At 51.5% G+C, this 21,501-nt stretch overlaps 2 protein-coding genes across 4 annotated transcripts; both read right to left on the bottom strand.

Annotated features, from left to right (window-relative positions):
* Window position 1: 1 nt before the first annotated feature.
* Window positions 2-4,199, bottom strand: TMUB2 (transmembrane and ubiquitin like domain containing 2). Of its 3 annotated transcripts, none has more exons than XM_045489138.1 (4): window positions 4,075-4,199; window positions 3,397-3,521; window positions 1,524-2,090; window positions 2-1,267 (listed from the first exon to the last, which is right to left on the bottom strand). In XM_045489138.1, exons 2-4 carry the CDS (start codon window positions 3,429-3,431, stop codon window positions 901-903), a joined length of 969 nt encoding a protein of 322 aa, XP_045345094.1. In that variant the 5' UTR covers window positions 3,432-3,521; window positions 4,075-4,199; the 3' UTR covers window positions 2-900. The 3 variants fall into 3 exon arrangements, with proteins under 3 accessions (XP_045345094.1, XP_045345095.1, XP_045345093.1); XM_045489139.1 differs by lacking the exon at window positions 4,075-4,199 and adding an exon at window positions 2,909-3,265 and having other exon boundaries at window positions 3,397-3,887; XM_045489137.1 differs by having other exon boundaries at window positions 3,397-4,130.
* An 8,594-nt stretch (window positions 4,200-12,793) lies between these two features.
* ASB16 (ankyrin repeat and SOCS box containing 16) lies at window positions 12,794-20,664 on the bottom strand. The gene is made up of 5 exons (XM_045489128.1): window positions 19,847-20,664; window positions 17,781-18,048; window positions 15,003-15,495; window positions 14,502-14,615; window positions 12,794-14,031 (listed from the first exon to the last, which is right to left on the bottom strand). The coding sequence occupies exons 1-5, from the start codon at window positions 20,145-20,147 to the stop codon at window positions 13,846-13,848; spliced, it is 1,362 nt and encodes a 453-aa protein (XP_045345084.1). The 5' UTR covers window positions 20,148-20,664; the 3' UTR covers window positions 12,794-13,845.
* Window positions 20,665-21,501: the final 837 nt, after the last annotated feature.

The raw sequence follows: 21,501 nt of genomic DNA, 5'->3' as shown, positions 1-21,501 counted from the left end.
AGCCACAAAACGGAACTTTATTTAGTCACAGACACTGACCCTCCATCCATGAGCCCCAGAGGCAAGGGCCTGGGGCCCAGGGCTCCATACCCAGAGCTCGTCCTTGGAGCTGGGCAGGGTAGGACACTGGCTGAGGGCCAGAGCTGTCTCTTGCTTACAGCCTTAGGCCTAGGGTAGCAGCAGCTGTGGCTTGGCCTCTCCCAATGCTGGGGGCTTGGCTTTGTGCCGCACTCCCCTTCCTGACTGAGCTCTATAAAGGACTATTAAAAAAAAAAAAAAAATACAAGCAAAGTGCTTTGAAAAAGGGGAGAACACTGGAAACTATCCAGAACACAGAGAACACCCTATTCCTGCTACAGGGGTGGAGGGGGAAGGTAGAGGCGGCTAGGTGCCTACAGGGGAAGCGGACACAACCTTCATTCCTGCTGTGTGACTTTAGTCTCAAAAGATGGATATTCCCTTAAGAAACAGAAAAATACTCCAGGCTCCCTACAGAAGTATGCTGGGGCCATGCTGAGCTGCCCTGGCAGGCAGCCCTGGGTACTGAGGAGCAGACATGCAAGACAATGGAAAGAGCTAGGGCCACAGCTGGGAGGGAATCCTCCGAGCCCCGGCTGCCCACTGAGCTAGACCGCCAGCTCAGCTCTGAATCTCTGGACCCTAAAAGTGAAAGAAGATGACGTCCTCGTTTTCTACCTGAGTTGTGCTTGCACAGAGGGGACGTCTGTACCCTCGTGGACGTGAAGGGGAGGCCCTGTACCTGCCTCCTACGTCCTAAGGAGGAGGACCCACCACATCCTTTCCACCCCTCCCTCCCAAGCCCTTGGGCCCAGCTCTGGCCAGGAAAGGGGGGAGGCCATAAAGAAGGAAGACCATGCCTTTCATTTTCTCCCTATATCCTTATCGTCCATACATCCCAAATACTAGGAAGCTGAAAAAGACGGTGACCCCCACCAGGGAGACGGTGGCAGGTGCTGTGAAGAACTGGCGGTAATTGATACGGAAGTACCAGACCACACCCAACAGCACCACAAACACGGGCACCATGAGGCTGCCCACACTGACGCCAAGGCTGGGGGGTTCAGTGGCCGAAGAGGGGGCCAAGGATGCTGAGGGGCCTGGAACAGCTGACCCTGGGGGGGAGCGGTGGCAGTGAATCACACAGTTGTCGGTAATGTTCAGAGAACGCAGTGTGCGGGCTGGGTCCTGCAGCAGACGGCCCTGGTAGATCAGTTTCATCTGGCTCTCTTGTCCAGGGAAGTATTTACTGTAAGGATGAAAGAGGCAGAAGGAAACACAGAAGGCGAGGAATGAGAAGGCAAACAGGCCTGGACTGACAAAGCAGGGCAATGAGGGGAAAAACCAAAGGGTGAGTTTCTAAGAAGCATCCTACGCAATCCTAGTGGGGGCTGGATGGACCTGACCCATCCCTGCTGCTCCCATGTGGACACCAGCCTCCTCCCAGGTGACCAAGGGCTGAGGGCACGGGCTACGAGAAGCCTCCCGCTCTCCAGGCCACTCACCTCTTCAGGGCACCCACAGTATCCTCCGGCCTGGCCACAGCCAGCTCCTCGGTGTCATTGAGGAATTTGAGCCGCACGTTGATGAGGCCAGGGCTGGGGGGGAGGCAGCTGCCATCCTCAGGTCTCAGGGGGGCCTCTGGACTGCTGCTTTCTGGGCCCGCTTGTCTTTTGGTCAGGCCTTGGATATCAAGCAGATGCTCAAGGCTCGGCTCAACGCCACCCCCGGCTCCGGGCTCCCCTGTGGGGTCTCCCCCACCTTCGCCAGCCTCTTCAGCCTTCTCGTCATTACCCTCTGATGGATGGGGAAGTTCAGTGGGCTCTGGGGTGCTTTGGCCCGCTACTAGATGGTCCACGTGTCCCAGGTGGAGGACGGATGTGTCGCCAGCTGACACAATGGTGCCCAGGAGCTGGTTGCTACCGCTGTCTGCTACGTAGGTAGAGAGCCAAGCTAGGACCAAGGCTAGAATCAGCACCACCACACCTGCCACCACAGTCACCTCATTACCCACACCCTCAATGAGGGTGACATCAGAGAGCTCCATGGCCTGGCTGCTGACTGGGTCGACACTGCAGGAACAAAGGGGGATAGCATAAGCAGGGTACGTGGGGTTGCAGCCAGGTCCCTAGCTTGTTTACGTTTTAACTGAGCCAGCCCTGAAAGAAAATGGGAGCTCGGCTCCCCATAGAAGGGGAACAAACCTTCCTACCTCCGGACCCCCAACCTAAAGCTAAGGACTTCCCTTTTGTCTCCAATGTGAAACACTAGCTTTCGGGATCCACACCTTCCCTCTCTCACATTTCAACCTCCCGAGAGCATGGATCATCAGGAAAACCTCAGGACTTTGTTGCTGCTGCTGCTGCAACTCATCGTTGCTTTTTTGGTAGGCGGGGAAAAACATTTGCCTCTTTGAGCCCTGAGTTTCTCTAGGATTTCTATCACTTGGTCCAGCAACTATGTCCCCACCCCCACCCCAAGAAGCCTCCAAGGAGGCTTCAGAGAGACCAAAGAGCCTGAAATATTTCATTCCAGGGCCTTCTGGAAACACAGTGCGGCCACTCTTGCCAGATTGTCTCATTTGAACCCTACCTCGTTCGTGGTCACCTATTCAGGTGCAGGTGTCAAGAACCAAAAAAACATTTTTTCACCAGAAGCAGAGTCACAGACCACCCCAAAGGGACAACTGTGTAGGGCCCATCAGCAGACATTATGCAGCAGGCAATGTGTCTCCCGCCTCTGAAACACTTCCGGCGAGCCCTAGGGAGCGAAGGAGGACGGACACCAGAAACACCACCCCTCTGGGTCATCGTAGGCTCACGACTGCAAAACCACTACCTAGGTGGAAATGACTTGGAAGAGATTCCAAAATAGCTCTCACAATCCATACCTGTATCTCTCTTCTCGTACCGTGTAGTTTCTCCCTTGGTAGTTCCTTAGAAAGGCAGGAAAGCCTTTCTTTTGCTCCTTAGAGGACCTACTCTTTCCCTTGGAGAGTGTGCTGTTTTCACAGCTGTCCCGGGCAAATCCGATCGGATGATTATCATTAATAAACTATTCTCACGATACCTATAACATTTCATTACACTCATCTACTTGTCCATCTCTCCCTACTAGACTTCTGGATGACAAGTATTTTTCTCTGTACCCTAGTGCCTAGCATGATGCCATAGAAACTGCTCAAAGAATATGTGCGTGACATGTCAACATCTGAATAGCTTCCACATCCTTACTTAGAACATGGGCCCTGGAGTGAAAACAAAAACAGAACACTAATTACAATCCTGCTCTTGCCTCTTACTAGCTCTGTAACCTCGGACAACTTTCTCAGAGCCTCAGCTTTCTCATCAGTAAAATGGGGTTAAAAATAGCACCTACCTCATAAGGTTGTTTTGACGGTGACGGGAAATCATCGAAGCAAGATACCTAGCACAGGGTCTGGCACATGGCAACCGTTCAATAAATAAATGGTAGCAGTTACTTCTCGCTCCCCAGACTAGCCCCTGATGGTGGTAAGAAGATTAATGTCACCAACCCTGATTTACAGAAAAGGAAACTGCGGCGAAGAGAAGCGAAAACGACTGGCACAGACACAGGGAACTTTCGGGGGCAGGGGCCAGGCAGGACCCCAGCTCTCCGGCCTCAGAGGCCTCTGCTCTCTCCTCAGCCTGTGAGCGACACTGACGACGCGGTGAGGAGGGGTCCCGACCCTGCGTTTTCTGAGGCGCAGGCTCCGCGTTGGGCGGTCCTATTCCCGCGGCGCCGGAGAGAAGTCCGTGGGCCCACCTGAGCCGAAAGGCCGCCCGGTCCCTGGCCAGCAAGCTCAGTTCTCCCAGCCCGTAAGGGGTAGAGTCGGAAGAGGGGGTCACAAACCATCCACACCCCTCAAACTTCGGGGCGGGGCTGAGGGCCTGGGGGCGGGGCTTGAGTACGCGGGGAGTCATGGGAAATTAAAGGGGGATTGGACCAGTACGGTGCCTGGATAGGGAAGGAGATCCTCACCAGAAAGGGCCAGACCAAGTGTTTTGACTTCGCCAGGAAGGCCCATGGACTCACCTTTCCGTAGGGGCCGGGGGAGGGGCTGGCTATCCCCGATTCTGTCCAGGGTCCGGTTTCTTCCGGCTTCTCCCGGAAGCTGTTTGAACCAGAGAAGGAAGTCCCGCCTCCGCGCTTTGCACTGATGACGTAAATCTACGTAAGGCGGGCTGACGTAAATGTATTCTTTAAATAAAAGGGACAGGTTTCTCAGCGGAAGGAGGGGCGGAGTCACTGTTGGCGGGATCGTCGCCCTCCCGGGGCGGGGCCACACTCACTGGGAGGGGCCTAAGGAGCCCATGGGTGGGGGGCGGGGCCAGATGGGATTGGGGGAGGTGCTTGGGGGAGGGCGTGGCTTCGCGTCTGGAAAACTGAGGCGGGCTGGCACAGCTGGGCAGAACGTGAGCGGCGCTTCCCTTGTCCCAGCCTGCTCTTCCGGTCTTGTTCCCAGCCTCCCGGGCTGATTGGATTTAATACTGCTCTGTCCTGTGCGCTGAGTTCCTGGTTAGCGGGATCAGTGAGGACTGACCTCCCAAAGTTCAACTCAGGCTAGTCTAGAGACAGACAGGAGGCAATTTAGTCACCGGCCGGCTGCTCCAAGAATGTGGCCCCAGGTAGCGTGGGACCTTGGTGAATAAGGCGAGAAAGCATTTCAAAGAAGGCACAGATTCAGCGCAGGCTTAAGGCGCAAGAAAAGGAGCACAGAAAAAGACAGGAGGAAAAAGGTTCATCTCCCGAGAACTTATCCGGATTTTTGCAATTAAAATTCTTTCATGGGGCGCCTGGGTGGCTCAGTCCGTTGGGCGTCGAACTTCGGCTCAGGTCATGATCTCGCAGTCCGTGAGTTCGAACCCCTCATCCGGCTCTGCGCTGACGACTCAGAGCCTGGAGCCTGCTTCGAATTCTGTCTCCCTCTCTCTCTGCCCCTCCCTCGCTCACACTCTGCCTCTCTCTCTCTCTCTCAAAAATAAAATTCTTTCGGGGGTGCCTGGCTGGCTCCCCCCCTGGTTGGGGGTGTGAGTTTGAGCCCCACATTGGACATAGAGATTATTTAAAAAAAATTTTTTTTTTCCAGAAGACATGTTAGGATTTTTGTCGTTTTCTGGTGAACTATTGAATGAAGTATAAAAAAGGCAGACAGGGGTAAACTTATAAGTGAAGAGCTGGTGGTTTTCACCAATTGAATACCAGTGGAACCCACACTCAGATAAAAACATAGCAAATGACCCCATAACCCCTCTTCATGTCCTTTTCCAGCCACTGACTTCTGTCACCATAGATTAGTTTTCTCTGGTTTTGTACTTTGTATAAATGGAATCAAACCATCTAGCTTTTTTCCCCCAAGTCTTATTGTGAAATACACATAAATTTACCGTTTTGACCATATAATGTATTTATTTACTTACTGGTTGATTTATGTTTTAGAGAGAGAGCATGTGCAAGTGGGGGAGAGGGGCAGAAGGAGAGAGAATCTTAAGCAGGCTCCACACTCAGTATGGAGCCTGATGTGGGGCTCAATCCCACAGCCCTGGGATCATGACCTGAGCTGCAACCAAGAGTCGGATGCTCAACTGACTGAGCCATCTAGGTGCCCCTATTTTATTTATGTAAGTAATCTCTACACTCAACCTGAGGCTCAAACTCATGACTGCGATCAAGATCAAGAGTCACATGCTTTACCACCTGAGCCAGCCAGGCGCCCCCACTTTAACCATTTTAAGTGGCTAAGTCAGTGGCATTAAGGACATTCATAATGTCATGCACACATCACCACTATCCATTTCCTATACCCATGCCTCCTTCCCACCTCTATTATACTTTCTATGAATTTTCCTATTCCAGGTATCTCATATAAGTGGAATCGTACAATATTTGTCTTTTTTGTATCCAGCTTATTTCACTTAACCATGTTTTCAGGGCTCATCCATGTTGTAGACTCTACCAAAATGTCATTCCTTTTTCAGGCTGAATAATATTTCATCGTATGTATATAGCACATTTTCTTCATCCGTTAATCTGTTAATGGACATTTGTGTTGTTTCCACCTTGTGGCTATTGTGAATAGTGCTGCTACGCACATTGATGTACGAGTTATCTATCTGAGTCCCTGCTTTCAATTCTTTGGTCTGGCTTCTTTTGATCAACAGTACGTTTGTGAAATGCAAGGTATTTAAAAAAAATTTTTTTTTTACGTTTATTTATTTTTTGAGAGACATAGAGAGACAGAGCACAAGTTGGGGAGGGGCAGAGAGAGAAGGAGACACAGAATCTGAAGCAGGCTCCAGGCTCCGAGCTGTCAGCACAGAGCCCGACGCAGGGCTTGAACCCACAAACCGCTAGATCATGACCTAAGCCGAAGTCGGACGCTTAACTGACGGAGCCACCCAGGGCCCCAGCAAGGGATTTTTTTTTATTTTTTAATTTTTTTTAATTTTTTTTTTCAACGTTTATTTATTTTTGGGACAGAGAGAGACAGAGCATGAACGGGGGAGGGGCAGAGAGAGAGGGAGACACAGAATCGGAAACAGGCTCCAGGCTCTGAGCCATCAGCCCAGAGCCTGACGCGGGGCTCGAACTCACGGACTGCGAGATCGTGACCTGGCTGAAGTCGGATGCTTAACCGACTGCGCCACCCAGGCGCCCCAAGGGATTTTTTTTTAAATGTTTATTTATTTTTGAAAGAGAGGGAGAGCACAAGTGGGGGAGGGGCAAAAAGAGAGAGAGGGAGACACAGGATCGTAAGCAGTCTCCAGTTTCTGAGCGGTCATCCCAGAGCCTGTCACAGGGCTCGAACGCATGAACCGTGAGATCATGACCTGAGCAGAAGTCGGTCACTTAACCGGCTGAGCCACCCAGGTGCCCCTGAAAGGTAAGGTATTGTTTTAATGTATGCATATGTGTATTTTGGGGGGTTAAAATTTAGTGTTTTTATTTTGAAGAATGCTGGAGGGGGCAGGGCATCATAATATAGCTACACGGAGTTTTGAAGAGTGAATAGAGATTTATCAAGCAAAGTTCCAAACAGAGAGAGTAGCAAGTTCAAGGGCTCTCAATAAATACTTGAGGGAACGAATAAGCCAATGAGCTGAACCACTATTAGCGCTTTTGAGAGTTTATTATGTGCCAGGTACTGTGCTAACTACTTCATATACATTATCTTATGGAGCCCAATCAAGTAGCTCTTATTATACACATTTTATAGGTTTGGGAACTGAGGCTCACAGAGAATAAATAATTGTCCACATGAGGCCATTTGTGCTATAGCTAAAGTCATCCAGTGCCTGTGCTCAAGCTGTCTCTCTCTTTCTCTCTCTCTCTCCTCTCTCTCTGTCAGTATGATCTTATTGTCAGTATTTGGTCCCTTCCTTTTTTCATTAATTGTATACCATGAAGCGTCTCCTATGTCACCGAATATTTTTATAGCATCATAGCATAGCTTTAAGTAGCTGTTCAACAGTATTATCTTCCATATTGCACCGTAATCTTTTTTAATGTTTATTTGTTTTTGAGAGAGAGAGCATGGGCAGGGGAGGGCAGAGAGAGAGAGAGAGAGAGAGAGAGAGAGAGAGAGAGAGAGAGAGACAAGAGACAGAGAATCCGAAGCAGGCTCCAGGCTCCGAGCTGTCAGCACAGAGACCAACGCAGGGCTTGAATCCACAAGCCGTGAGAGCATGACCTGGGCCAAAGTTGGACGCTTAACCGACGGAGCCACCCAGGCGCCCCAGCAAGGGATTTTTTTTTTTTAATGTTTATTTATTTTTGAGAAAGACAGAGAGAGAGAGAGAGAGCATGAGCGGGGAAGAGGCAGAGAGAGAGGGAGACAGAGAATCCGAAGCAGGCTCCAGACTCTGAGCTGTCAGCACAGAGCCCGACATGGGGCTCAAACTCACGAACCTTGAGATGATGACTGAGCCAAAGTCAGACGCTCAACCAGCTGAACCACCCAAGTGCCCTCTGTTGCGTCTTAATTTTAAGCTAATTATCTCATTTGGATGGACATCTAGATTGTTTTCAGTATGTTGTTTTGAAACAGTGTCTCAATAAAAATTTTTGTGTGTCTTTGATGACAGATTTTTGTACACATCCATGATTTTTTCCCTAGGATAAATTCCAAAAAATGGAATTGCTGGATCGAAGGGTGTTCACATTATCAAGGTTTTTGATACATGCCCTCTAGCAGGTTGTACCTATTTCCATTCCTATAGCAGCGTGAATGGCACCCACTACTGTTTCCTTCCCCCAAAACAGGGTGGAGGCTAGAGAGAACGGGGACTAGTGGGGGGAGGTTCTGAGAATCCTGATACAAGATCCTACAAGGAGGAAAGAGCAGAGGGAAAGGGGGAAGTGAAAATCAAGGCTATCTGAGAAGGGAATACTTGACTGAGCAGTGACCTCTGAAGCCCAGGAGGGTGCAGCCAGTGGCCAGGGCTGCCCTGCAGAGGAGGCTGGAAATCCGGCTTTTTGACTGCCCCAGCTATCTGACTAATCCATCTGGGGACTAGGCACAAACACTCTCGTGTTTCGTAAGCTGCATGGACCGACTTCTGCCAGGACGCTTATCATACTGTATTGTCGTTTTTAATTTTTTTGTTTTACCAAATTCCTTAAAGGGAGGAGCTGTGGTTTTCGTGTCCTATTTATTTATTTATTTATTTATTTATTTATTTATTTATTTATTTTTACTCCACTATCCCCCCAATCGATTCCGGTGCCTGCCTATAGGAGTTACTTGGTCAAGATGTATTCGATGAATGATGGTTGGATTCGGAGAAGCTGGAGGGAAGAGATGGGGAATTTGAGAGAGTTCTCTTCTCTGCTGGCCAAAGGTGAAGTCCTAAGACGGCCGTGGCAGGGAAGAAAATGGATGGAACAGAAAAGGAAGAAGGATTGGCTAGGGGTGAGGTAGACTTGGAATGCTCAGCTGCTGGGATGAAGGGTTGATAAAAGTGGAGGTTGGGCATAATGTATAGAATTGTAGAATCATGTTGTATACACGAAACTAATGTAACGTTGTATGTCAACCATACTTCAAGAATACAAAAAAATTTTTTAAAGTTTATTTATATTTGAGAGAGAGAGAGAGAGAGAGCAAGCAGGGGAGGGGCAGAGAAAGAGGGAAAGAGAGAATCTCGAGTAGGCTCTGTGCTCCTTGTGAGGAGCCCTGAGAGCCCAACACGGATGCTTAACTGACTGAGCCACCCAGGCGCCCCCCAGAAGTAGACATTTTTTATGTTTATTTATTTTTGAGAGGGGAGGGGAGAGAACAAGTAGGGGAGGGGCAGAGAGAGAAGGGAACAGAAGATCTGAAGCAGGCTCTGCGCTGACAGTAGAGCCCGATGCGGGGCTCGAACTCTCAAACAACGAGATCATGACCTGAGCTGAAGTCAGACGCTTAACCCACCAAGCCACCTAGGTGCCCCTAAACATTTTTTTAAAGAGAAAAAAGAGGGGCGCCTGGGTGGCTCAGTCGGTTAAGTGTCCGACTTCAGCTCAGGTCATGATCGCGCGGTCCGTGAGTTCGAGCCCCGCGTCGGGCTCTGTGCTGACAGCTCAGAGCCTGGAGCCTGCTTCAGATTCTGTGTCTCCCTCTCTCGCTCTGACCCTCCCCCGTTCATGTTCTGTCTCTCTCTGTCTCAAAAATAAATAAACATTAAAAAAAATTTTTTTTTTTTTTAAAGAGAAAAAAGAAACCGGGGAGGTTGATGCAAGCAAAGGATGCATTTTATGAACGTGTAGAGAAAAGGACAAGAAACAGTTAAGAGTGTTTTGAAAGGGGCTTTCCAGGGCACCTGGATTGGAATGTGTACAGTAAGTCTGTTTTGCTAAAACTGCTCCTTCCCCAAGCACTTTGTGTCATTCATCCATGTTTGCCAATCTGATAGAGAGAGGCGTGTCTGTTCCTTTGATTTCCTTCATTGGCTTACTAGAGAGTTTTCCATTTTTCGTATTTCTTCAGTCACTTTGTAAATTGATTGTTTAGGCCTTTTGTGTTTTCTTCCCTTAAAAAACTTTTAATTTCACAAGAATCCATGGGTACCTGTTTGTAAAAAATTCAAATATGAAAAAAAAAAACTTAAAAAAAAAAACCCCACATAGTGGCAGGGTGCCTGGCTGGCTCAGTCATACAGCATGAGACTCTTGATCTCAGGGTTGTGAGTTCAAGCCCCACACTAGGCGTGGAGCCTACTTCAACAACAACAACAAACACATGGTGGGATTGAAATTTTTTTAAAAAATTTAAAATATGGACCATATATTTTTTCTTTCTTTTTTAATGTTTATTTTTGAGAGAGAGAGAGAGAGAGTGAAAATAGAAGAGAACAGAATAGAGAGAATGAATAGAAGTCCATGTCTGGACTTCTAACCCATAGGAACCATAAGATAATAAATGTGTGTTGTTGTTGTTGTTGTTTAATGTTTATTTTTGAGACAGAGAGAGACAGAGCATGAGTGGGGAAGGGTCAGAGAGAGAGGGAGACACAGAATCAGAAGCAGGCTCCAGGCTCTGAGCTGTCAGCCCAGAGCCCGATGTGGGGCCCGAACCCACAAACCACGAGATCATGACCTGAGCCGAAGTGGGACGCTTAACCGACTGAGCCACCCAGGCGCCCCTTAAATACAGACCGTGAAATGCCCCACTGTCACAGTCCTTCTCCCCTCCCAGAGGAGAATTTTTGGGCACCTGCCTCTGGGCCGTTCTCTCTTCATCTGCGATCGTGGGGTCTGGTTTTGTTTGTTTGCTGGACGTATCGCATCCCGACCTATTTTTTTCTCTTCAACAACGGCCTTGAAAATCTTTCCAAGGTAATACCTTGTGCTGGTCACGTGGAAGCCCTCCCCAGTTCTTTCCTGCTGGAGGGACTACCCTTTGTAAGGGCCGCGTTGTACGCCAGAGTATGGATTTATTCACGATTTCCCGCTTCGTGTGTCCTCCTTGCAGGCAGTGCTGGGGCGAACGTTCCCATGTGTGCCAGCCTTTTGTGTAACTGGGGAGCAGTGCTTAAGGGTGCCGCTAAATCGCCCACCAAAAAGGCAATTTCTCTTCCCACCAACAGGACGAGCAAAAAGTTCCATCTTCCTGGGCACTGTGTGTTATCAGTCTTTACCAATTAATTCCCTCAATCTGGTGGGCGAATAGTATCTTATTATTGTTTCAGTTTGTATTTTCCTGATTGCTGGCGAGGTTGAGCATCACCATTCATGGATTCGACAGATATTGGAGGGTCCGCTCTCCGCAAAGCCCTGCACAGGCACCCAGTCACCAGTGGTGAATAAACCAGATACTGTTCCTGGGGCGCCCCGGGGGCTCAGTCAGTTAATCGTCCAACTTTGGCTCAGGTCATGATCTCGAAGTTTGTGGGTTCGGGCCCCACGTCGGGCTCTGTGCTGACAGCTCAGAGCTTTGGATACGGTCTGTCTCTCTCTCTCTGCCCTTCCCCCACTCTGTCTCTCTCTCAAAAATAAATAAACATTAAAAACAAACAAAAAACTCAGATACTGTTCCTATCCTCACAGATGAAGGAAGTGAAATCTTTTAGTTGCAGATTTTCCCCCCAATATTTTGTCTTTTTTTAAAAGTTTATTTATTTTGAGGGGGGAGGGGCAAAGAGAGAGGAAGAGAGAGACTCCTAAGCAGTCTCCACGCTACCAGTGGGGGCTCGAACACATGAACTGCGAGATCACGACCTGAGCCGAAATCAAGAGTCAGATGCTCAACTGACTGAGCCACCCGGGCACCCCCCAATATTTTGTCGTTTACTTGTGCTTAAGATTTGGTGGTTTTATAACCAAATAATTTTTTTTTTTTTTTCTGTATCCAATCTATTAATCTTGTATGCTTTCACCCTGGAAGATCTTCTCCTACCCCAAAATAACATACCTAATCTCATGTCTCTTTGGGGGTTTTATTAAGTGGGCATTTTTTCACGGCTGTAAATAGAACAGAAGAGGCAGAGCTCACTGGGGTCTGCCTACTGTTAAGGGGTGGACCCCTCAGCATCCTCCCCTGAGAGCGAGGCTCCCAGCTTGGGCCCAGGACTAGAGAGGATTTCCCTCTCTTCTCTTTGGGTCTGCGAAATTAAAGCAAAACTTTCTTCCAGAAAGGAGAGGTTGCCTCTCTGCATGCCAAGGTACAAAACCGTCCTCGTGTTGGGGGAAGGGAAGATCCTCAGATGCAACTCTCCACGGAGGAGAGTGGGCCGGGCGACAGCGGCAGGAGGCGGCCCCCAGGACTCCTGACCCATCTCTACCGTGTGACTCCAGGTAGTAATGGCAGGGGACAGCCCAGGTCCCTCAGCAAAAGGACTCTCCTGCGGTGGGTACGACAGGCTCAGGGTCTGGCAGGGGCCTTCTGTTTGTCCTTATACCCTTTTTCCTATCACAAGTGTAACAGGTGCTCCGTGCAGAAAACTTGGGAACCACGGAAGAGCACAAAGGTGGGGTGAAAGAAATGGAGTGAGGGGGACCTCAGCCACATTTTTTTTTTTTTAAATTTTTTAATGTTTACTTTTGAGAGACAGAGCGTGAGCGGGGAAGGGGCAGAGAGAGGAGACAGAATCTGCAGCAGGCTCCAGGCTCCGCGCTGTCAGCACAGAGCACGATGTGGGGCTCAAACCCTCGAACCCTTGAACCCTTGAGCCGTGAGATCATGACCTGAGCCGAAGTCGGACGCTCAACCGACTGAGCCACCCAGGTGCCCCGTATCTCAGCCACATTTCAATCTCACACATCCACGCTTTGATTCTGGGCACAAGTCATTTATTTGCATTCATAAAAACTGCTTTGGCTCAAAAGGTTCCTCTTAAAGATGAATGATGGTACTTTAGACTCGGGGGCCAGAGGAGGAAGTGAGAAGGGGACAGCTGGTGGCTTGTCCTCCTGTCACAGGCCCTTAGAGACCACAAGTGTAGTGACCATTGCTTAAGACACCATGCATCACCGGTGGGGGCACAGGGGGGCACGACCGTAAACGGGTCCCAGGCATCACGCATTTATTCCTTCCTCAACAACCGTTTGCTGAAATGCCTGTTCCAGGAATGCAGTCCCGGTCTCAGCCAAGCTGATGCAGACACAGGCTCTTATTTTTAAAAGTGCAATCCAAAGAGGGCTCTGAGGAGATCGTGCTATCGGGCTGATAGCGCTCTTTTGTCCTCAGCTTCGACCAGGCTAAAAAAATGCGGGAAGGGTACACCAGGCAGAGGGAACAGCGCATACAGGTGCCTGGAAGCGAAGCAGCGTGGCTCCTATCCAGCAACCAGCTGCTAAGTTTGCTAAGGCTGGGTCACAGGAACCTCAGAGGGAGAAGGCGGGGGGAGGGGGTCAGAGGACCAGAGAGCTTGGCGGAGGCAGCGGTGGAAGATGTATCAATCTTACTGAATTTGGATTTTAGCCTGCAGGTAGTGAGGAGCCGCTGAAGGGCATGATCAGAGTTGTGATTCCCAAAGGGAGTTCCGGCATCCTTGCCGGGCATGGGTCTCAAGACCCGTCAGCGAGGTCTTCCCGTCAAGCAACAAAGGCAGTTCGGGCAGAGGCAGTGCAGGTACAGGCAGAGTCTGTGACTCTTGACGAGGCCAGGCAAGTACACGGGTGGCAGGGGATGGGGGGAACAACAAGGATCCCCCCTCCTCGCCTGGGGGCCTGGTGGATGGGGGGGGGCATCCACGTAAGCAAAGGAGATGGAGGTGGGTGAAGGCGGAGTGTGCAGACCTTCCCGTCGGATAGCGGAAGCCCGGGTGGGGTTGGAGGTCAGCAAGCAGCTCGGGAAGCCGCCGGAGGGATGAGCTGGCGTGGGGCTCACTGGATACGCCCCTCAGCACGCAGCATCAGGTAGTCCCTGAGGACGGGGGGCAGTGGGAGGCTGGCGACGGCCTGGCGGCAGCGGCCACCCAACTGGGCCCGCACAGCCAGCCGGGCCAGGTGCTGCAACCGCCTGGGCTGGTTCACCATGCACAGGGCCGAGGTGTAGAAGGCTTCGTGCTCCTAGGCCAGGAGTGGAACGGGATCAGATGGCCCAGTACCCTTGACTCTGACCTCTCAGGATGACCTAGAGCTGGGGGCCCCGGGGGCATTTGCAACATGCACCCCCACCCCACCCCCACCCCCCCACCCCCGCCCCAGGTGTTTGGTGCATCTTGAAAGACTCAGATTCAGAGCCCAGAGGCCCGGCAGGGGTCATGGGAGATGGGACCGCGCTGTAGGGCAGGGTCTCAGCCATGACTGCACCCACGCCCAACTCCAAAGATGCCAACACAGCCCGCTGATAAATGCCCATGCTGGCACAAGTGACAGAGGCAGGAGAGGTGTGTGGGATTAGAGGTTGTTCTGAGGTGCCAGGGGGAGGGGGGCCCTGAGAAGCCCACCCTGGACGGATAAGGCCTGGGGCTCATCCTTCCTCTCCATCTCCCCCAGAGCCCAGGAAGGAGCTGTGCCCCTGGGGTGGACATGCTTACCTGCCACAGCTCTGGGAGCACTGCCTCCACCCAGGTATCACAGGATGGGACATAAGGGTAGGCATTAAGCAGGACTTCCAGGGCCCGAGGGAAGTTGGCACAGTGTTTCAGCATCTAGGAATCAAAAGAGGGTCTTAGGGTCACCATAGCTCTCCCGGCCAAGGGCAGACCCAAGCCCAGCCGAAGCCGAAGCCCCATTCACACCCAAATTTGGGAGGCTAAAGTCTGCGTCTCTCCCCACTCTTTCCCATGCCTCGGTTTACCCCACCTTCAAGTGGGCTGCAACCTGTTGGCCCCAACCAGTCTCCTTGGGAGCTCTCTTCTCCTTAGACACGCTCCCCTATAGCCCTCAGTGGTCCTTTCCAAGGTGGGGACAGACGACCACAGAGCCGGGCTCTCAGTCTCTCGGTCCCCCTCTTCCCGGGGTGGGGGTGGGGAGGAATTCCAGCCGTGAGCTCCCCACCCAACTCGGGCCTCCTTGCACAGGCCCTCCCTGCACACCTCAGGGCGCACAGGCTCGGCCCCGTAGTCAAGCAGCGCTGAGAAGAGGACCTCGGGCTCCCAGTTGGGGGCGTCCTGGACGGCCTGCAGCGCGCAGTCCATGGGCGTGTGGCCCGCCCCGTTGGGCACTCCAGCGCAGGCCCCGTGGCGCAGCAGCAGCTCGGCCAGGCCCCCGCAGCCATTGGCACAGGCGTTGTGCAGCGGCGTGTGGCGCTTGCGCCCGGCAGCGCGGGCATCTGCCCCGGCCGCCAGGAGCCGGCGCGCTGCCGCCTGGTGACGTCGGCAGCTGCCTGGGCCCTCGGCCCCCGCGCACGCCGCGTTCAGGGCCGTCTCGCCCTGGCTGGTGCGCAGGTGCACGTTGGCGCCGTGCTCCAGGTAGAGGGCCACGTGCTCCTCCAGGCCGCGAGCCGCCGCCACGTGCAGGGGTGTCATCTCGCTGTCCTGCGCCGCCAAGTTCACAGTCGCGCCCGCTTCCAGCAGCAGCTTGGCGCACCTGGGGGCAAGGCGCAAGGCCCAGAGGCCAATGCTGAGGGACCAAGGCCTGGCCTGCGGTCATCCCCTTCCCCCTTGCTTCCCATCCCGCTCGCCTAGAGGCTGGAAGCGAGCGTGGTGTGCACCATCAGACTCACAGAAGCCCCAGGACAGACGGCAGAGCTTCAAGGCCTATCGATGTCACCAGGAACATCTCCAGGTTTCAGATAAAACCTCAGCCAAGAAAGGGCTCGGCACGGCCAAGGACCCACAGCAAGTTAGAGGCGGCGTCAGAATTAGTACTCACTGCTTCAGACAGTTCCTCCCAGAATCTATTTCCTCAGTAAATTCTAATCATGGGCTAATTTTTGTTTCTGAAACCTGACTCCCCAAGCGGATTGGGACCCCGCCCGCCGTCCCGCCCCAGGGCCTGGTTCTGATCCCCTTGCCAGTGGTCTCCTAACATTTTGATAGCACAAAATGTTTTGAAAACCCACTACTGTGTCCTTGATGAATGTTACGCATAGAAAATTAGAGTATGAGACGGAAAGAAAAAGAAATAGAAGTCCTAATATTTTCTTCATGCCTCCAACCTGGAAGACCACCCTTCTGGACCAGTGATATCCACTCAAGCAGAGGAAGGCACCTGAAGACCCACCCGCTCCCCTTTCCCTTAGAGAAAACAACAAAACCCAGATTTTAGGGAGCACGTGTTTCACAGTCTTCCAGTCCCTGGAAAAATTATAGGCCAGAACACTGTTGAGGCAAACATACATCATTAACCACCACGGGGTAAAACAAACACGAAACAAACTCCATTAATGATGCAATTAAACTAACAGTAATTTATAATTAAAAAGCCAGAATGGGAGCCACCGGAAGCCCAGGAGCAGATCCGGCATCCCCAGCAAAACCCTGATGACCGGGTGTCAGTGTCCCTCCCCAAAATGGCCAGTATTCCAGCCCCCCCCCCCACCCCTCCTCAGTTCACAGATGCAGGAGGCTCCATGCTCCGTGGCCAAGAATGGAGCAGCAGCCCAGTCATCCGTAAACTTTATTTCCTCGGTCAGTTCTAATCATGGGCTAATTTTTGTCTCTAAATACCACACTTAAGTAACACCGAAGAGGGGTGCCTGAGTGGCTCAGTGTTGGTAAAGCATCTGACTTCGGCTCAGGTCATGATCTCGTGGTTGGGGCACTGGAGCCCCACGTCGGGCTCTGTGCTGACAGCTCGGAGCCTGGAGCCTGCTTTGGATTCTGGGTCTCCCTCTCTCTCTGCCCCTCCCGCGCTCGCGCTCTGTCTCTCAAAAAAAAAAAAAAAAAAAAAAAAAAAAATGAATAAGGATTAAAAAAAAATTTAATGAAAAATAAATAAATAACACTGGAGAGCTCACTCAGGAGGGTTTCGGTAAGTTCACTTAAAAGGATAATGTCAGTTGGAAAGTGCACCGTGTGCTCATAAGAATTCAAGAAAGGGATGGAAACTTAGAATCACTTGGGTCCATTGCTGATCTAGATCCAGCTGGGGAGAGGTCCCCAGCATGTGGGCTATGGAGTGTCTCCCAGAAGCCCTTGACTCCCTACCACTGCCAGCCCCGGCTGGGGACCTGATCTGGAAAAGTACGAATGCCATCATGTAGGGGGGGCCAAAACCCTGTTAATCTTTTTTTTTTAAGTTTTTTTTTTTCTTTTTAGTATAGTTGACACACAACGTTACATTAATTTCAAGTGTACAACTTAGTGATTTGACAAGTTTATACATTATTCTATGTTCACAAGTGTAGCTACGTCTGTCCTGTTACATCGCTATAACAATGTTCCTTATGCTGTGCCTTTTATTCCCCTGCCTTATCCATTCCGTAACTGGAGATCTATATCTCCCCCTCCCCTTCACCCATTCGGCACAACCCTCGACCCCTGGAAAAACTTGTCGATCTTAAAATTTGGGAGGAGGAGGTGTGTGTGTGGCCGGGGCTTGTACTAAGGTTGGGAAACACTGGGCTACATCTTTCTTGATGCCTGCCTTAAAACAGGTAGGAATTTGGCTACAGAGGATGCATAGAGGCTAAGAGACTGTGGTTGGGATAGGTTTTCCAAAAAAACAACAAGGCTTCTGCCCCCTGGGCTTAGCTCACATGACGGACAAGTTACTAAAACTTTTTGAGCCTCAGTTTTCTCACCCATAGGATGACACCTGTCTCCCAGGTTGTTGTGAGGACATGTGTATGTGAGGTGTTTCCCCTTCTTCCGGCCATGTGAGCTGGACACACACACACACACACACACACCCCTCCCCTGGGCACCTACTGCAAGGACTCAGGGGCTGTGCAGAGGTGCAAGGGGGTCGTGCCCTCCTCAGACAACACGTTGGCCTTGGCACCGAAGGTCAGCAGCAGCTGCACACAGTCAGACTGGGCCCGGGCACAGGCCTCATGCAAGGCTGCCCGGCCTCCGACCCGGGCGTCCAGCTCAGCTCCCTGCCGGATCAGGTGGCGGGCACAGTCGGTGTAGCCTCGGGCAGCAGCAATGGTGAGGGGTGCCGTCTGCTTCGTCTTAGGCGTCAGCACCCAGAACCCTGGGGAGAGGAGGCAGTGTTGGGGGCGGGGTATGTGATATCCGCAGGGCAGGTTGTGGCATGCAATTGACCCTGGCCTTCCCTCTGCACCCTTGGCTGAGCACAAACGCTGTGCAGGGCTGTACCTACGGAGAGGGGCTCACTGAATATAAATTGGGACAGCCTTTTATTTTATTTTACTTAAATTTTTAAATTTTTATTTAAGAGAGAGAGAGAGCACACACACGAGAGTGGGGGAAGGGGGCAGAAAGAGATAGAGACAGAGACAGAGACAGAGACAGAGACAGAGAGTCCCAAGCAGGCTCTTCCACTCAGTGTGGAACCTGACTCGAGGCTTGATCCTAGGTGAGATCATGACCTGAGCTGAAATCAGACATGCTCAACCGACTGAGCCAACCAGGCACCCCCAAGGGCTTAGGACGCAGATGCCTAATATCCAACTGTAAGTTGTTTGCAGTACGGTGAAGGAGATTCCTGGGTTTGCCAAATTTGGGGTAAAGCATGCTTTGTTTTTTATTAGGATTGAAATTAAGGCCGAGTTCCATTTGGGGATAGATATGCTGCAGGATGAGACCAGGATACCCTGGGTCGGGTCACATCTCTAACAGTTAAGGCCAAGCAGGAGTCTGACGCTGGCAGTGACTGTGAGAACATAAGCTCTCCGAGGATTTTGAGCCCCCAGATCCACGTGTGGGATTTGAGGCAATCTCTGTCGGTCTTAAGAGCAGGGCGATCTCAGTTGAGGTATTTGGTTTACACGGACAAACCCACGGGTCAGAATAGCACCTAAGGAAACTCTCTGGCAAGTACACAAAGATGTTCATCATATTGCTATTTAAAATAATTTTCTAAAAAAGGAACCCTATCTACCCAGTCTATTTGGGGGCTGGTTATATAAATCATGGCACACTCATACAATATAATTTATGCATCTATTTAAAATATTATGTGGAGGCGCCTGGCTGGCTCAGTTAGTGAAGTGCGTGACTCTTGATCTTGGGGTTGTGAGTTTGAGCCCCACATAGGGTGTACAGATCACTTAAAAATAAAATCTTACTTATTTTATTTAAAAAATCTTAAAGCGTTTATTTATTTTAGAGAGAGAGAGAGAGTGAGTGGGTGCATGTGCGCGCGTGCACGGGGATGGGGGGGCAGAGAGAGGGGGAGATGGAGAATCCCAAGCAGGCTCAGCACTGTCAGCACAAAGCCAGACACGGGGCTCAAACTCACAAACCATGAGATCATGACCTGAGCAGAAATCCTTAAAAATAAAATCTTAGGCGTGCCTGGGTGGCTCAGTCGGTTAAGCGTCCAACTCCTGCTTTCGGCTCAGGTCATGATCCCACGTTTATGAGATTGAACCCTGCATCACCTGCTTGGGATTCTCTCCTTCCCTCTCTCTCTGCCCCTCCCCTGCTTGCGATCGTGTTTACATGACTCTCTCTCTCAAAATAAAAAAACTTAAAAAAAACCCCTTAAATATGTGTTTGTGTGTGTGTGTGTGTATATATATATATATATATATATATATATATATATATATATTCAGAGAAAAAATTGCATCAGAATAACTGTTCCCATGTAATTGATATGTTAATATAACTTTAACTCTGAAAAGACATACAAACCGCTAACTACGCTTCATCTCTGCTTAGGAGGGAGCTAGAATGGGTTGTAGGAAGGAATGGTCAAGGCTGTGGTCGGGAGGGAGGCGGCGGGGCCAAGGCTGTCCTCTTCCCCACCCCCACCCCCACCCCCTTACCCTCCCTCATCTTCTTCCCCACTGGGTGCTCCCTACCCTGTTCAGCTGACCAGGCCAGCTGGTTGCTCACAGTCTCCACAATCATGTTGGCAGCGTCTTCATCTTGGAACAGGGCTTGGACCTGTGGCAGGTCACCGGAGAACAGAGCATTGTGCACGGCCGGGTCTCGGCAGCAGCGGCGTGGTCTGGTGAGTCGGGCCCGGGTGCTGGGGGGGCACCTTTGGCTTCGGCACTGCTGGGCCGCAGCCCGCCGCCGGTCCTCCCACTCCAGCCACTCCCGCTGCAGGCGGAGAGCGCGCAGCGCGGAGGAGGTGAAGGGGAAGGTCTCCTCTGCCATGCGGAGGGGCCCAGGGGTCTGGGCAGTGGCAGTTGGGCACAGCCCGGTTCCCTCGGCCGACTGCCTCCCTCGCTCTGAGCAGCCACCCTGCCCCTCACTCGTGACCCAGCAAGAAGAGCAGCTGAGGCTATAAATAGGTCCTTCGCTGGTTTAGTAAACACCGCTTGCCCAGAGTCGTGATCCTGGTGCAGAGAAGGTGTTGGGCCAACGCCTGCCCCGGCTGACAGCCTCCCAATGGGGCAGTGGCCCTCAGCTGAGGCCATCTGGGACGGAACTTCATGGTCAGCATCCCCTACTTCTCTGGAGAGAGCATCTTGGGTTGGCAAGGGCCGAGGGGAGTGAAACAGTCGATCTGGGAGACGGGGAGGACAGGGAGGAAGAGCCTGAGTGCCCCCGCCTCTCAGATGTTGGCTGGAGGGCGGAGCCCAGCCCAGGAGATACGGGCAGGTGGAGACAGGATGCAGCCAGGTCTTCCAGCGTCTGCCGTGGTAGGGATAACTGCACACATATGCACAGGGCTTTGCAAGTAATTACATTACCTTTACGTTCTTTTTTTTTTATGTTTATTTATTTATTTTGAGAGAGAATGTGCAAGCAGGGAGGAGCAGAGAGAGAGAGAGAGAGAGAGAGAGAGAGGGAGACAGAGAGAATCTCAAGCAGGTGCCTCGCTGTCAGCGCAGAGCCTGATTCAGAGCTCGAACCCAGGAACCATGAAGTCATGACCTGAACCGAAATTAAGAGATGGATGTTTAGCCAACTGAGCCACCCAGGCACCCCAACTTTTACACCCATCTTCACTCCAAGGGCCATACTTCCTGGCTCACGGAGGTAAAAAGCTTGGTTTTGACAATAAATTATACAATCAAGCCACTGATCACACTTGAGCACCTCTGAGGTGGGTGGTTTTATGTCGGTTTTAACCATGAGGAACTTAAGGGGAAATTAACAAGGGGAAATTACTGGCTCCAAGGTCACCGCTTGGAGCAGAGCCAGGACTAGGACCCCAGGTGGCCAGACTGCATAGATGGTGCACTTTGGCTCCAGCTGCTGTGGCCACATGAGGGCGGACAGTGGTGAGAGCCTTTCCCCACCCTCCCAGCAGGCCAGCATGATCTCTAGAAACTGCCCACAATGAATTTTGTGTCCCCGCCCCCCCCCATCCCCCGGCACCTAAAAGGGCTCACCTGCCTGCCAGGCAAGGGGTCCACCTGGCAACTGGGCACTAGGACCAAAGACACCTACAAACCACAAACTCATTCACCAAGAGAAAGCAGCTGTCCTTCCAGGAGCCTCTAGGGGGAGGAACGAGGCCGTGAAACAGCACTGGCTGGTGCTGCGGCCAAGCCGGGGGAGG

The sequence above is a fragment of the Leopardus geoffroyi genome, chromosome E1 (genome assembly GCF_018350155.1).
Source record: "Leopardus geoffroyi isolate Oge1 chromosome E1, O.geoffroyi_Oge1_pat1.0, whole genome shotgun sequence".
NCBI classification, from domain to species: domain Eukaryota; kingdom Metazoa; phylum Chordata; class Mammalia; order Carnivora; family Felidae; genus Leopardus; species Leopardus geoffroyi.
Note: the sequence above shows the minus strand (reverse complement) of the source record. Positions and strands in the feature narration are given on the sequence as shown.